Here is a 15,803-nt window from a genome sequence, read left to right as displayed (position 1 = left end):
ATCCATGATTCCTTACTGAGGACCATATATCTTTGTTTACTGTATGTGTTCATTGAATTCAAGGTTTAATCAGAACAATTCATTTCCTAACCGTGTTCCCATTTGAGAACATTTTCTTTTTTGGAAAGAGTAAAGTGTGTTTTCAGAAATGAGAGCATAAACACTGGGCAATTGTCTTCCCATACTCTGCAGGGATAATGCTCAGCAGTTCCTGTATTCTCCCTCTAGCACATTTTGTAAGAAAATGGCAGCTTTGAAAAGCTCAGTACTGCAAAAGACCTGAATAGACATTTTTCCAAAGAAAATATATAAATGATCAATAGGTACATGAAAATATGCTCAACATTACTAGTCATTAGGGAAATGCAAATCAAAACTGCAATGAGGGCTTCCCTGGTGGCGCAGTGGTTGAGAGTCCGCCTGCCGATGCAGTGGACACGGGTTCGTGCCCCGGTCTGGGAGGAACCTACATGCCGTGGAGCGGCTGGGCAGGTGAGCCATGGCCGCTGAACCTGCGCGTCTGGAGCCTGTGCTCTGCAACGGGAGAGGCCACAACAGTGAGAGGCCCGCGTACCGCAAAAAAAAAAAAAAAAAAAAAAAACAACTGCAATGAGATATCACCTCACACCTATTAGAATGGCCATAATGAAAAAGATAAGAGCTAACAAATGCTAGTGAGCATGTGGAGAAAAGGGAACTCTTGCGCACTTCTTGTGGGATTGTAAATTGGTGTGGCCGCTATGGAAAACACTATATGAAGGACGCTCAAAAAATTAAAAATACAGCCACTATATGATCCAGCAATTTCTCTTCCGGGATTATATGGAAAGGAAATGAAAACACTAACTCAGAAGGAAGTTTCATGTTCACAGAAGCATTATTTACAATAGCCAAGACATGGAAACAACCTAAGTGTCCAGACAGGGATGATATATACACACATATATATACGCAGTGGAATATTATTCAGCCACAAATAATGGAGAAATCCTGCCATTTATGACAACAGAGATGGACCTTAAGGGCATTACACTAAATGAAATAAGTCCAAGAAAGACAAATGCTGTATGATTTCACTCATATATAAAATCTAAACAAAATAATAGAAAAAAATCACATTTGTGGTTACCAGAGGCAGGGAATTGGGCAAGGGGGAATTAGACGAAAGTGGTCAAAACACACAAACTTCCAGTTTTAAGGTAAATAAATACTAGGGCTGTAATGTACAACATAATGACTAGAGTTAACACTGATATATTTTATATATTTATTTTATTTTATTTATTTATTTATTTTTATAATATTGTGAAAGAACTTGGCTCATTGAAGGAACATGGTAAGTGTTTTTTTTTTTTAGATGTTGGGGGTAGGAGTTTAATTAATTAATTAATTTTTGTTGTGTTGGGTCTTCGTTTCTGCGTGAGGGCTTTCTCTAGTTGTGGCAAGTGGGGGCCACTCTTCATCGCGGTGCACGGGCCTCTCACTATCGCGGCCTCTCTTGTTGCGGAGCACAGGCTCCAGACGCGCAGGCTCAGTAGTTGTGGCTCACGGGCCCAGCCGCTCCACGGCATGTGGGATCCTCCCAGACCGGGGCTCAAACCCGTGTCCCCAGCATTAGCAGGCAGATTCTCAACCACTGCGCCACCAGGGAAGCCTAATATATATATATATTTTATATATAAAGTTATTAGGAGAGTAGATCTTGAGTGCTCATCACAATGTGAAACATTTTTTTCTTTTTTTAATTATATCTATGAGATGAGGGATGCTAACTAAACTTATTCAGTAATTATTTCACAAAATATGTAATTCAAACCATTATGCAGTACACCTTAAACTTATACAGTGATGTATGCCAATTATATTTCAATAAAACTGGGGGAAAAGTTAAAAACAAAAAAACAGTACTAGAGGCTTCCATTCTCCCCCCACATCTTCACTACTTACATGATTTCTTTCCTATTGCACTAAGCACCTTCAGGTATCACCTGGACTTTTGCAATGAATTTGGGAGAAATAAAGTCAGATTGTGTCTGAATACACTGGCACCACAGCTCTTGGCTCTCACAGGGATCAGCTGTGTGAGAAAAGAAGAGCGAAACACTAGGAACAAAGACAGCCATGAGGCTTTATTCTTTACTTGAAATATGAAATCAATGCAGCAGGACGCTCAATTCACCAAATACTGTCAGAAATATTTAGGGAGACAATCACACAAGTCTAATCGTCTGCTATTATTATGATCAATGAACCTTACTGAGCATCTACTATGTTTGACCAACAATTTATTGCTTAAAAGTATGTATGGTCAATAAGGTAACTTGTTTAATGGTAAAATCAATTTGATTGCCTTCTATAAAACGTTTTAAACACCAAGTTTTTATGTGAATTCTATCAGTTGAAGGTAGCAATTTCTATCTGCCTAAATTTCTAAACTCCCTAAATGTATTTTCACTAATGTTGTTGCTGTCATCTCTAATAAGAGATAAGGACCTTATGGTCAGATATTTCTAGGAAGTTCAACAGATTTTTACAATTTAATTCAACAAGAAATTCTTTGATATTCCATAATCTAAATCTGTGTTCTGCTTGGGTTTTAAGTTTATCGTTTCTACATTTTGCATTAATACCAGATTCAATCTCATTAGATCTGGAAACTTTTATGAATTTTTCCAGTGCCTAGGAGGGAAAGATAAAAGCCATAGTTGCCTTACCAGAGATGCCCAGGACAAGAAGAGCCAGCAGGAGGAGTATTTGTGAGCTCTCAGTAGCCATGTCAGTGCTTGACCTTGATCCTTGTCTGAACGGTGGAATCAATACTGCAGCCCTCTTTTATGTGCTCTCTGTAACCCTGGGTAATTTTTGTTGTTCTTGCACACTCTTTTTCCACTGAAAAATAAAAGGAACAGCTTATCAAGTGGCATGTTTGTCACTTACAAGCCAATAAGGAAGCTGGGTTTGTTTTTCAAGCTTTGTTTTAATTGGGGGGTTTGGGGCATGATGAGATGAATTCCTTGAACAGAGACGTTAACCCATTATTCCCTGAGGGTGAAACTGTATAATTGTGAAGGGTTCAGTGCCAGTTGCAGTTAGTAACTTACAGAATGGAATAAAAAAAAATGTCTATACATCTTTTCAAAGGTCATGTTTTTACAATGTAGGAAATGAAGATGCTTTTCCTCAGCAAGTATTTGCTTTTGGCTTTTGTGCCTATTTGCATAATACCACTCAAGGTTATAATAGAATCTTCCAAGCTCTAACTACCCTTACAATATAGGTAACCTATAAAGATACTGAATGAAGTTCAGATTACAACAACTGTTGTCCTGTCAAGAACAGTAAACTACAGTTTACTACTGGTTTGAAGGTAGCAGCTTCAGTTTGCTTGAAGCTGAATTAACTAAAAGTGGATTATGAGCTTTTTTCCCTTAAGCAGTTTTATAAATGACTTTAATTATCCTATACTGACCACATTTTTTTTTTTTGACATTAACAAACCAAACACCAAAGCATTTGTTTCAATTTCCTGGGGCTGCCATAACAAAATAACAGACTGGGTGGCTTAAACAACAGAAATTTTTTGTCTCACAGTTCTGGAGTCTAGAAGTCCAAAATCAAGGTGTTGGCAAGGTGGTTCTATCTTAGATCCATGAGGGCAGGAGCTGTTCCAGGGGTGTCTTTCCTTGGCTTGTAGATGGTCGTCTTCATCTTCACATGCTGTTGTCCCTGTGCACACGTCCAACTCCAAATTTCCCCTTTTTGTGAGGACACCAGTCATATTGGATAAACCACCCCAATGACCTGACTTTATTTTGATTACCTCTGTAAAGACACTATCCCTAAATGAGGTACTGGGGGTTAGAATTTTAACCTATGAATTTGGGGGGTGGGAGTCGGGGGGACACAGTTCAACCCATAACAACATTTAACTGAAGAATCAGTGATTACTGAGGGCAGATATATTCTGAGGTAAACTTATTCTAAATAATGTCTTCTCTTTTGCCAATTCTCACTCAACATCCATTACATGCCAGGGCCTTTGCTGGACTCTAAGTATTTAAAGAATAAAAATTGAGTTTCTGCTCTTGAGAAGTTCATAGTCTGTGTGGAGAGGCAGACATGTAAGCAGGTTAAACTAGATGATGATCTGTGTTATAATATAAGCACCCTGGAGACAGAGGAGGGAGGACCTCCCCTGCAGAGCCAGGAAAGACTTTACAGGGGAGGCAACGCTGGAGTTGTTAAAGATGAAAGAAGCTCATATTGACAAAAGGCTGACAAACATGTAAGACAGAGAAATGCACAAAGAGGCATAGCTTTGTGAAGGGCTGCTATGGTCTGAATGTTTGTATCTTCCCCAAAATTCACATGTTGGAATCCTAACCCCTAATGTGATGGTGTTAGGAGGTGGGAGTCTTTGGGAGGTGATTAGGTTATAAGTGTGGGGCCCTCATGAATGGGATTAGTGCCCTCATAAAAGAGACCCCATAGGGTTGTCTCATCCCTTCTGTCATGTGAGGATACAACCCAGAAGAGAGACTTCACCCAACCATGCTGGCTACCTGACCTTGGACTTCCAGGCTCAAGAACTGTGTGAAATAACTATCTTTTGCTCATAAGCCACCCAGTCTGTGATATTTTGTTGGAGCAGCCCAGATGCACTAAGACAATAGTCTTGGCATATTAAGAAAGTGGGAAAAAATTATTTCAATCTTAAAATGAGATAAGTAACAATAACTTGACAGCATTCAATTGACCCATCAGATCTTGGCCTTTATACAAACAAAAATGCTGAAAATAAGTTAGAAACACTATTCAGACACAACCTTAATTTCTTTGAGTCTCATTTTTCTTCTGTACCAAGTAGAGATCATGAAATACTATGATATCAACATGTTTAGATATTATGATGATAATAAGGAAGGATACAAAGATAAAATAACCAAATATTGAAAGACTCAAAATAATTCAGTTTTCCAAAACTTAAAAAATAGGCTCAGGACATATGATAGTTATTAACGAGTTTGCTAAAGAAAATAGAGCTCTGGAAATCGACATTGAACTTCTGTTGGGTCTCTTTGATCAACAGTAAGTCACATACGGTCAGGGAAAGGATATCCAGAGATGTTTAGGCTGAGCAATTCTCAGACCTCTTATGGGGTGGGGAGATACTTGAGGTCTGACTTGTTAGAGTGGAGAGATCTTGTGAGCACTCAGGGCATTCAGTAGAGACAAAGAAGAGGCATGACTTAGCAGTACAGTGAAGTGAACCCTAAGCAAAGAACTCTCTCTAGACCACACTGATAAAGCTTAAAAACAAGCCTCAAAAAGATCAAGCTGATACTCCAATAACTTAACTGCTTGCCAGAACAGAGACTAAGACTCCGAAAGAAGAAAACAAAATCTTGATGCTCCACAATAGAATATTCAGTTTTCCTTCACCCAATCAAAAATTACTACACATGCTGAGAAGTCGAAAATCATAACCCATAGCCAGGAGGAAAATTCAGGCAATAGAAATAGACTCAGAAATGACAGAATTATAGAATTAATAGACAAGGATTTTAAAATAGCTATTATAGATATGCTAACGCATTTAAAAGAAAATATGAACATAATGAAGAGAGAAGTGGAAAGTATATATATGTAGTGCAACTTCTAGAAATGTCCAACTAGAAAATAGAATACACATCTGCTAACTCCTGACCTTCAGTGAGAGTTGTCTCATGACAGGCCATCCCACCTGTGAGCTGAGCAAACTCCTCTGCCATTCCCGCCTCTATACCCACAAATGGAGAAAGCTCCCAGGAAAAGAAGCAGGAGAGAGGAGCTTGAGTTGAGAAGCCACTAGCATATATAGATGTTGCCCACTGCAACTTCGGAACTCATCAGTAAGCACAGGGGATATGAGTGGGGCACCAACAGTGAAGACAGGATGAGCCCTTCCCCTTGTTATTTGTATGAGTAGTCAGAGAAAGGAGAAATAGCATCTGTGATTCTGGATTGCCCCCATTGTGCTATTGCAGGTCTGCCACCTCTGCCACCTCCCAGTGTTTCTCCAGTTACTTCTGGAAGTCCCAAGAGGACATCTCAATATGACTCACAAAGAAGGACTCACAATGACAAAATGGGGTAAGCCATATTTTCTCCTCTCCAGCTCTAGCTCACTTAGTAACATTGCTCAGGAAATCTCAGTCACTGTTGCCATTGCTGTTTCCCACTGATGATCTCTCAAAGTTGTGATGTGACACATAATATTCTTTTCCTACTTACTTCATCCTATGACCACTACCTCACATGCCTTTTCACTTCCTGCCATAACATGTCCAGCGGGAACTGCCTTGTACTAGGAAAGTCTCAGGGAAATTTGGTGTGAAAACTATACTACATATCCACCTGGTCCAGGACTGAGACTGAGACAACACCCATGGAGTTGGCCTGAGGACCAAGGGCAGATTCCTGGAGCCATTGATAACATTTAAATCCCTGCACAACTTCAGAAAGGGTATTCTGTTTTACCTTTATTGTATAGAAGGGAAAATAAAGTTAGGTCAAGGAACTTGCCCAAGATCACTCAGTCCACAACTGATAGAGCTGGAATTTACTCCAAAGTAAATCTGATTCTTTGAAACGTTTGCCTTTAATCACCATGTGAACAGAAACATCAATCTCCTTTTTAAGCTGCATGTTCTTTCTGTATTGACAAGAGCTAGGTGGCCAGTATAGCAAACTCCGTGTTTGAGGGTGAGGACTGGTCTTAGGTGTGAGGTCTTAACTGAACCCTCTGAGTCCCACTTGTCAACATTTTCCCATGTCCTCTGACTTGGGGTTAGTGAGTGAATGCTAGCATTTATGGAGCGTCTAGATAGCTTACATTTATTTACTCTGTAATTCACAAAGTTTCTTCCTTCTCATCTCGATCATAATCAATACATTGGAATTATGAAGAGATTATCATTTTTAACTTTTCTAAGTGTGAAATAAAGCACACAGAGGTTATTTTTTGCTACATAGAGCCCTTATTTACCCAGCTACTTGGAGCAAGCCTGAACTTGATCTCAAGTATTCAGGATGCCAGCCTCACCTTGTTGCCTCTGCTGAAGGCCTTTACCTAGGGCTTAGGATTTCCTGAATGAGTCCTGAATCAGAGAAAACACACACCCCACACATCTACAAACATTGTTCCTTTTCAGGTTTGGAGTGTGGTTTCTTTTAAATAAGAATCAGGACTAAATTACCTTGGGTTTTTTCCATAAAATAAATAATAAAATTAATGATACGATGTGCAAGTAGATTCAATCACATCCTTAATTATGTTACATGTAAATATTAACATAGAGTCTTTGAAAACCAAGCAACACATAAAGTGATCTTTCTTCACGTGACATAACAACTTTGTTTCTGTCTTGGAACATGGTGTACTGCAATTATCCTGGGACAATGTTGAAGACCAAGTTCTAGGGTGATTTCTCAGGCTAAACAATCCATCAAGTTCCCTAAAATTGCACCAGGAAGTGTGGGAACTAACACATTCAAATCTTAAAACCATTCTACTCTATTTGATAAACTGGCATAAAGGGTTGGGATAAATTTAAACTCACTTGTAGTTACTTATAAATGAAGGTTACAAAATTGAACCAAAATATCAATTAGATCTTTTTATAGATTAACTAATCAGCCACTCACTTCTACTGATGACACAAATTATTTGGGTTTTGAAGAAAAAGTCCTCTTTATCAGCATTTCACCATCAGTTTCATTAAAATGTTAACAATTCTTTGAAAAATCCTTTAGCAAAAGCAATGAAATGAGAGTTCTTGTTAAGATAGCTACAAGAATGAGAATGTTAATCAGGCTCTCTGACTTCAGACTATACTACAAAGCTACAGTAATCAAGACAATATGGTACTGGCACAAAAACAGAAAGATATCAATGGAACAGGATAGAAAGCCCAGAGATAAACCCACGCACATATGGTCACCTTATCTTTGACAAAGGATGCAAGAATATACAATGGAGAAAAGACAGCCTCTTCAATAAGTGATGCTGGGAAAACTGGACAGTTACATGTAAAAGAAGGAAATTAGAACACTCCTTAACACCATACACAAAAATAAACTCAAAATGGATCACAGACCTAAATGGAAGGCCAGACACTATAAAACTCTTAGAGGAAAACATAGGCAGAACACTCTTTGACATAAATCCCAGCAAGATCCTTTTTGAGCCACCTCCTAGAGAAATGGAAATAAAAATAAACAAATGGGACCTAATGAAACTTAAAAGCTTTTGCACAGCAAAGGAAACCATAAACAAGATGAAAAGACAACCCTCAGAATGGGAGAAAATATTTGCAAATGAAGCAACTGACAGGATTAATCTCCAAAATATACAAGCAGCTCATGCAGCTCAACATCAAAAAAACAAACAACCCAATCCGAAAATTGGCAGAAGACCTAAATAGACATTTCTCCAAAGAAGATATACAGACAGCCAACAAACACATGAAAGAATGCTCAGCATCACTAGAGAAATGCAAATCAAAACTACAACGAGGTATCACCTCACACCAGCCAGAATGGCCATGATCAAAAAATCTACAGACAATAAATGCTGGAGAGGGTGTGGAGAAAAGGGAACCCTCTTGCACTGTTGGTGGGAATGTAAATTGATACAGCCACTATGGAGAACAGTATGGAAGTTCCTTAAAAAACTAAAAATAGAACTACCATACGACCCAGCAATCCCACTACTGGGCATATACCCTGAGAAAACCATAATTCAAAAAGAGTCATGTACCACAATGTTCATTGCAGCTCTATTTACAATAGCCAGGACATGGAAGCAACCTAAGTGTCCATCGACAGATAAATGGATAAAGAAGATGTGGCACATATATACAATGGAATATTACTCAGCTATAAAAAGAAATGAAATTGAGTTATTTGTAGTGAGGTGGATGGACCTAGAGACTGTCATACAGAGTGAAGTGAGTCAGAAAGAGAAAAACAAATACTGTATGCTGACACATATATATGGCATCTAAAAAAAAAAATGGTTCTGAAGAACCTAGGGGCAGGACAGGAATAAAGACGCAGACGTAGAAAATGGGCTTGAGGACACGGGGAGGGGGAAGGGTAAGCTGGGATGAAGTGAGAGCATGGCATGGACATATATACACTACCAAATGTAAAATAGATAGTTAGTGGGAAGCAGCCACATCTCACAGGGAGATCAGCTGGGTGCTTTGTGACCACCTAGAGGGGTGGGATAGGGAGGGTGGGAGGGAGACGCAAGAGGGCAGGGATATGGGGATATATGTATACGTATAGCTGATTCACTTTGTTATACAGCAGAAACTAACACAACAATGTAAAGCAATTATACTCCAATAAAGATGTTAAAAAAAATTAAAAAGCAAAAAACAAAGAATGAAAGAATTTTTTAAAGAGGTAGACTTGAGTAACAAGGTAGCAAGGAGCTCTGTATAAAAAACAGCAATATATTACCATAGTGACTCTCACAGGAGGGGGAGGGGCCGGTGCACAGTTTGGAAAAGTACATTCTTGAGTAGGTGAGAGCCAAGGGGAGCGACAGCTACCACCAGATGAAATTAAGTGTAACTTATAGTTTGATTTATCTGTGTAGCAAATGAATGCCCAGGAGGAGAAAAGGAGTTGGGAAACACTGATGTAAATCATCAGATTATCTAGTAAAGATAGACTTTTTTTCCTCCAAAAAATGAAACAAAACTTGTTTAGTTTGAAATACTTTATTTTCATGTTCTTTTTAAATCAATAAATATTTAAACTTCTCTTTTGTAAGATACAGAAAAGCACTGCATAATTAACACTAACAAGGCATTATGCCTTACAAGAGAGACATAAAATGTCCAAAAGATATTTAGAACATTGTAGTTCTTAAAGCGTCAACATGAGAAATGCTGACCACATATTGTGAAATCATTTCAATAAATAATAACTAACATTCTTTTAAACATTTACAAAAGTAGATGTACACATACATCCCCCCATGCTGACAATGACCTCACTATTTGTTTGGAGGCCCCAGTCTCTGTCACAGGGGCTGGCATGCTGTGGGCTCCTCAGAAATCTTAGTTTAATGACTGGAGAATATTTGCAACCCTTCTACTTCAAACTAGATAAGAATCAGGACTAAATTAACTGGGGTTTTTCTCATAAAATAAATAATAAAATTAATGATACGATGTGCAAGTAGAATCAATCACATCCTTAATTATGTTACATGTAAATATTAACAGAGTCTTCGAAAACCAAACAACACATAAATAAATAAATAAGTGGGAGAACCCTCCTAAGAGATGTTCAAACATATTAAGCCCGATCCAGGTGGCCTCAGGAGCTGGCGATTCCTCTTTTTTCTCTTTGATCCCTGTAAGGGCAGGGCCTACTTCAGGAACAGCCATCGAGGAGCTTCCTCCTTCCCTCCAGGTCAGTTGGATCTGTCCCTGTAAGGAGAAAAGGTCTTCCTTACTAGCTGCTCCAGAAAGCCGACTGCACAGCACTCTTCTCCTGTCCTGCTCCTTGGTTTCCAGAGATTTCTGAGTCCAGTCTTTCCAGCCTGGCACCAAGTGACTACTGCCTGTAACCCACTATTGTGTGTGGCAGAGGCCTCTAGGCTCTTAGAGACTCTTATTTAGGAATGAGGGTGGGGTCTGTGCTCTCCACTGTATTATTGGCTATATGGGCGACAAATGGCCAGGATTACTCTCTCTACCTGTCCCACTGGGCCTAACTTAAGCCACAGAGCAAACCGATTTGGTAGCTACTACTGTTTTCCTAAGTCTTAGATAAACCAAATAATTGTCCTTGAGTCACATGGCTAATAGGCGCTGGAACCCAGATTTGTACCCAGTACTGTGTCACTGCAAAGTCCCAGCTCTTCACCACTAAGCTTTAGTGCCTATGTTGTAGAAAACCAGGGTTCTGCTTTTCAGGTGTGAGGTCCAGAAAGAACTGGGAGAAAAAAAATGCCTGTGTTTTTTAAACAGGTGGAAAGCTTTTCAGCATAACTGCCCATGTTAATGAAAGCAGCTTAACCCACATTCATTTGAATGGGGAGGGTCAGGGGCCAGGATGGAAGGCACTGAAAATACCCTTCTGGCAACAGAGCAGATTAATGATCTTAATATCAAATTTAATTGTGGAATAATGGTTTTTCAGTCCTTCGGCTAAATCCTGGGTTTCTCTGATATAATTTTCAGGAGGCAGATGCCTGACTCTAGCCACACGTGTGAATAAAAACCATAACTCACTTGTTTAGCATCTTGTTGATGATTTTTTTAACCATGGGAGCTTCAGGGTTGAGGCAAACTTCCTGACCAGCCTTGAGAGTGGCTCTGCAGAGAGAAGGGAGAATCCACGTGAGGTCGGGCTGGGGGTCGGGCTGGGGTCGTCGGGAAGGAGGGGGTGACAAGCACAGCAACAGCGGCGGCACTTACACGACTTCCGTTTGGCCGCAGTGGGGTCCCGGGGGCGTCATCTTCACGCTCTGGATGTTCTTGAGGTGAATCCCCTGCACGGTCTGCAGGCACTGGCAGCGCAGTTCGGTGACCACAGGCGCCCCTGCGGGGAGGACAGACTCGGTCAGGGGGCTGTCCCGGGATGGGCCCCCACCCGCCCCCGTCCCGCCCTGGGGATGCCGGGAGCCGGGTCTCACCTGCTGCGCGCCGGCCGGCGGCCACCAGGAGCAGGAGCAGTAGCGCGGCGCGGAGGAGCCGGGCGGCGGCGGGGGTCGCGGCGCGGGCCATGGGGTTCAGCTCGGAGGGTCGCTGCCTGCGGCGGGAAGGCGGGCTGGAGGGCTGGCGGAGCGGATTCTGTGGCTCCCCGAGCCGGGCGAAGCCCTTTTATGCCGATCGGACAGGGGCTGGCAGCCCAGGGCCAGGGAAATTCCCTGACGCACTGGCGTTCCCGGGTCCGGAAGGAGGGCGCGGCCCCGCGGGCCTCCCGCGTAATCCGCGCTCTCGGGGAGGGGGTGGGGTGTCGTCTCTGCGCCGAAATCCCCGCAGGGGGAGTGAGTCGCCAGCACCCCTGGGGTACCGCCTGCGAGGGCGGCCGTGGGCGCCTGGCCACCCCTGGTCTCCGGGCCGAGAGCGGGGAAAGCGCTGGGGGCGGATTCGCGAGACCCTCACAGGGGTGGAGAGACAGTTTTAGGGAGACTTCTGTTTCTTTAGTTATCAGATCTGGGAGAGTTAAAGAGGAGTAAGCGGGTAGATTTTGCTTAGCTGTCTGTCCTCTAACTCTATATATCCTGTCTCTCTAAATTTCGATTCTGCTTATTTCATACCTGTGGAATGAATGCTGTCAAAAATACAGCCGACATCTCGGAATCCAGAGAAGAACGTTCAGCTTATTCCTCATGTTATATATTCTCAAATCACACTTAGAATATCTTGGTTATGTTTTCCATTTGGTGGGAACTGGGATCAGTTGTCAAAGGTTGAATCCGGGGTTAATTTCAGTGAAAGTTGAGGGCCATAACACGACCTAGGTTTTTGGGTCCTGCTCAAATTCCTTCTCTCAGCAATGTTGGAATTCCAAAATTCCCTGCAGACCTCCTTTTCCACGTATGGAGGGTTGAGTTGATCTAAGAATATGGAACTGGTGGCCACGCTGAAGCTGCGGGTGGGCTAGTCGGGGTCACCTCTTCTGGTTCTGTCCTTGGACAAAATAGCACATGGACACCAGGGAGTGGGTACCTGCTGCATAGCACGCTTACTCCGGATGTGCGCGGCTGAAACATGAAACGTCGAATCACACGTGAAACACCGTTCCATTCACTGAAGGGGGACCTTCAGTGTTGGTCTTCCTTTTTCTTGACACAGTGACATGCCTCTCTTTTCTGACCAGGAATTTCAGTCTCTTCACCTGATGTCTTTACTAGTTTTTCATCAGAAGTTTTAGAGCTCTAGCATTGACTCAACATTAAATCTAGAGGATTGGATTCGGACATCTTGGAGACACGGAGTATCATGGGAGTGGGAAGAGGAGAAAGAAATGGCCTCTGGCTCAGGGATGGGTGTCTAGGGCCCAGGCTCTGGGCAGCTCAGCTCAGTGAGGGAGAGCTTGGATCCCGCAGTAAGCCACCCCGCCTGCAGCGAAGCCGCTTGCATTTAGTTGCCACCTATTACCTGGACATTGTTAAATGTTTCTTTGCCTACCCCACGGTGGTTATGAGAAATGAGTCAACGTGTGTGAGAGCCGGCAGGGATTAAATGCCTTATAAAAGTTTATTAAATAAATAGAAATAGCTTTTCCCAACAGCACCTAAGCAGAAACTCTACCTGTTGTGAATCCTTCTATATCCAAGAAACCAAAAAAAAAAAAAAAAAAAAAAAAAAGGTTAATGGAAAAGTTCACTCCCCAATTTTTCTCTTTATATTTAAAAAATTTCTGAATCAGGCTTTCTGAAAGGAAGGCACAGCTACACTCTACTAGGAGATGCACTTACGTTGGGTTTTTTGTTGTCGTTGTTTTTACTTTTGAGAGTTATCATTGATTTATTTTGTAGTCTTACTTTCAATCACTTCATCTGTTAGAAAAGAGTTTGAATTAAAGACTCCCCACCTTATTTATTGGAAAAGGTTTTTAAAATGAAAGACTGTCTTTAAAAATACTCTAGTGTTTTTCAGGATGATCCTGTGAGAAACACCGGGGAAATTAAAGGGATATTAACATTTGTATTAAGCAGTAGGAAATGAAAAATAATCTAAAGGCTATAAAATATGGTAACAAGCTCAGGAATAATTGACAGTTTGTGTGATCTCTCCCCTTGTTATCAATTGTTTTTTGGATTTCATGGGAAACTGGCCCAGATATACAAAAGTTAGTCTTTAAAAGTTCTAAGATATGTTGTTTTGTTTTCTAATCATAAATAATGCAGACTGAGTTTCTAAAGTTTATAAAAGTTAGAAAGGCAGGAAGAGATGATTTTTTCCTCTCATCTCTCTTAGCTTTTGTCTATGGAACAAACTTTAACAAGTCACTGAAAATTTGCTTTTTTCTTCAGCAAACATGGTAGCTGACCAATTAGAAGAGCACACAGGGTTCTGAGTAAATATGAAAGAGGCTGCTTCCTTTATTTAGTTGCCATATACCATTGGCAAGTTATTAAACCTCTGTACCCACTCCGAGATGCAGCACAATCATTTTGTGCTAAATTCCATGCTCTCTTCTAAGAGTTATATAAATATTGACTTGTTCAATCTTCCAAACATCTCTGTGAGAGTATTTATTATTATCTTTGTGGTACTTTAAGGTTACAAATAAGGAAACTGAGGTGCAGAGAGGTTAAGGAACTTCCCTAAGGTATTGAACCTTGGGTCTCTTACCCAGACAGAATGGCTTTTAACCATTGTGCTATGCTAAAAATGCTCTATGATATATGGTTAAAAATTTCCAGAGAGGAGTGATTTTTAAAAATCTGTTTATCATTCCACTAGCTGAATGTTTCAATTTTTTTATTTTAAAATGCAAACACAGACAAAGGTCATATACCTCCATAGTTTGGTTTCACTAACAGCATAACTCTCTCCTATGGCATTGATATAGCCTGTTATATTTTCTTAAAGTGTCCAATTCTGAAAAAATAGTAACTTTACCATAGAGAAATCTGGCAAACATTCCCTTATCCAAATGATGATGATGAAGGTTAATATCATCAATGTGATGTCAGGTTGATATCATGTACCCTTGATATAACGTGATGAGAAGGTCACCTCACCTCTTTGGTATTCTTTCCAAAAGTTCATAACCCCAGTTCAACTATAAAAAAAACATTTTTCAAACCTAAATTGGGGACTATTAAATAGCTGACCAGCATTCTCCGAAAATGTCAAAATCATGAAACTTGGGAAAGACTAAGAAACTGTCACAGTCCAGAGGAAAGTACAGAGACAAGACAACTAAGTGCAGTGTGGTACCTGGTTTGAATCCTGGAACAGAAAGAGGATAGTAAGTGGGAAAACTGGTGAAATTCAAATAAAGTATGGAGTTTCATTAGTAGTAATGTGCCAATATTGGTTTCTTAGCTTTGGCCAATGTACCATGTAATGTAAAATAGTACAATAGGGGAAACTGCGTGAAGGGTACACAGAAGTTTTTAAAAATCTTATTTTTCTAAATCAAGTAGTATACCACTACAATGAAATCAGTGGACATGCATGCTTTACCTGGTAGCTTCCTAGAAAGGGAATTAAGTTTTTGTTGAGTTCATATTTGTTTAAATATGAAAATCCAAAGTATCTGCTGCCCCATTTTGGACACATCATCATGTTTCATAGGCTTAAATAGTTTGTCTTCAGCATTAATCATGCTGTGCAAATCTATTTCTTGTAACTGGTGAAAAACAGAAAGTGTTTGCTGTAATGGTCTCCAGACGCAAGCCCAAACTGACGTAAATGAAAGTATTCACCAGTTTATCTACTGGAACTACCAAAAAAAAAAAAAAAAAAATGAAGCATGTCAAGGGGTAGCCAACATCTGTAGATCATGTAGAATTTGACTCCTGAAGATGACAATCAAAATCACTTGTTTTTGGAAATGAAGTAAAAAAGGAAAGATTTCTTTTTTCATTGCTCTTTTCTCCTTCATATGCCATTTGAATTCATGAGATCCTCATCAACAAAAGTGCAGAAATATTTATACACAAAGGTATGCTTAGTCTAGTACAATAAACAAATTCATGTTCCTGTTTGAGCAAGTGCTTCTTTAAGCCAATTACTTTTGCAAAAGTTGAAGACCAGTTTTTTGTGCACAATCTT

The 15,803-nt window shown here is 40.5% G+C and overlaps 1 protein-coding gene across 1 annotated transcript; it reads right to left on the bottom strand.

Annotated features, from left to right (window-relative positions):
* Positions 1–9,754: 9,754 nt before the first annotated feature.
* LOC137223799 (growth-regulated alpha protein-like) lies at positions 9,755–11,949 on the bottom strand. The gene is made up of 4 exons (XM_067736258.1): positions 11,702–11,949; positions 11,484–11,607; positions 11,298–11,381; positions 9,755–10,490 (listed from the first exon to the last, which is right to left on the bottom strand). Exons 1-4 carry the CDS (start codon positions 11,790–11,792, stop codon positions 10,475–10,477), a joined length of 315 nt encoding a protein of 104 aa, XP_067592359.1. The 5' UTR covers positions 11,793–11,949; the 3' UTR covers positions 9,755–10,474.
* Positions 11,950–15,803: the final 3,854 nt, after the last annotated feature.

The sequence above is a fragment of the Pseudorca crassidens genome, chromosome 4 (genome assembly GCF_039906515.1).
Source record: "Pseudorca crassidens isolate mPseCra1 chromosome 4, mPseCra1.hap1, whole genome shotgun sequence".
NCBI classification, from domain to species: Eukaryota; Metazoa; Chordata; class Mammalia; order Artiodactyla; family Delphinidae; genus Pseudorca; species Pseudorca crassidens.
The sequence above is the reverse complement of the archived record's forward strand: the minus strand, read 5'-3'. Positions and strand labels throughout refer to the sequence as shown.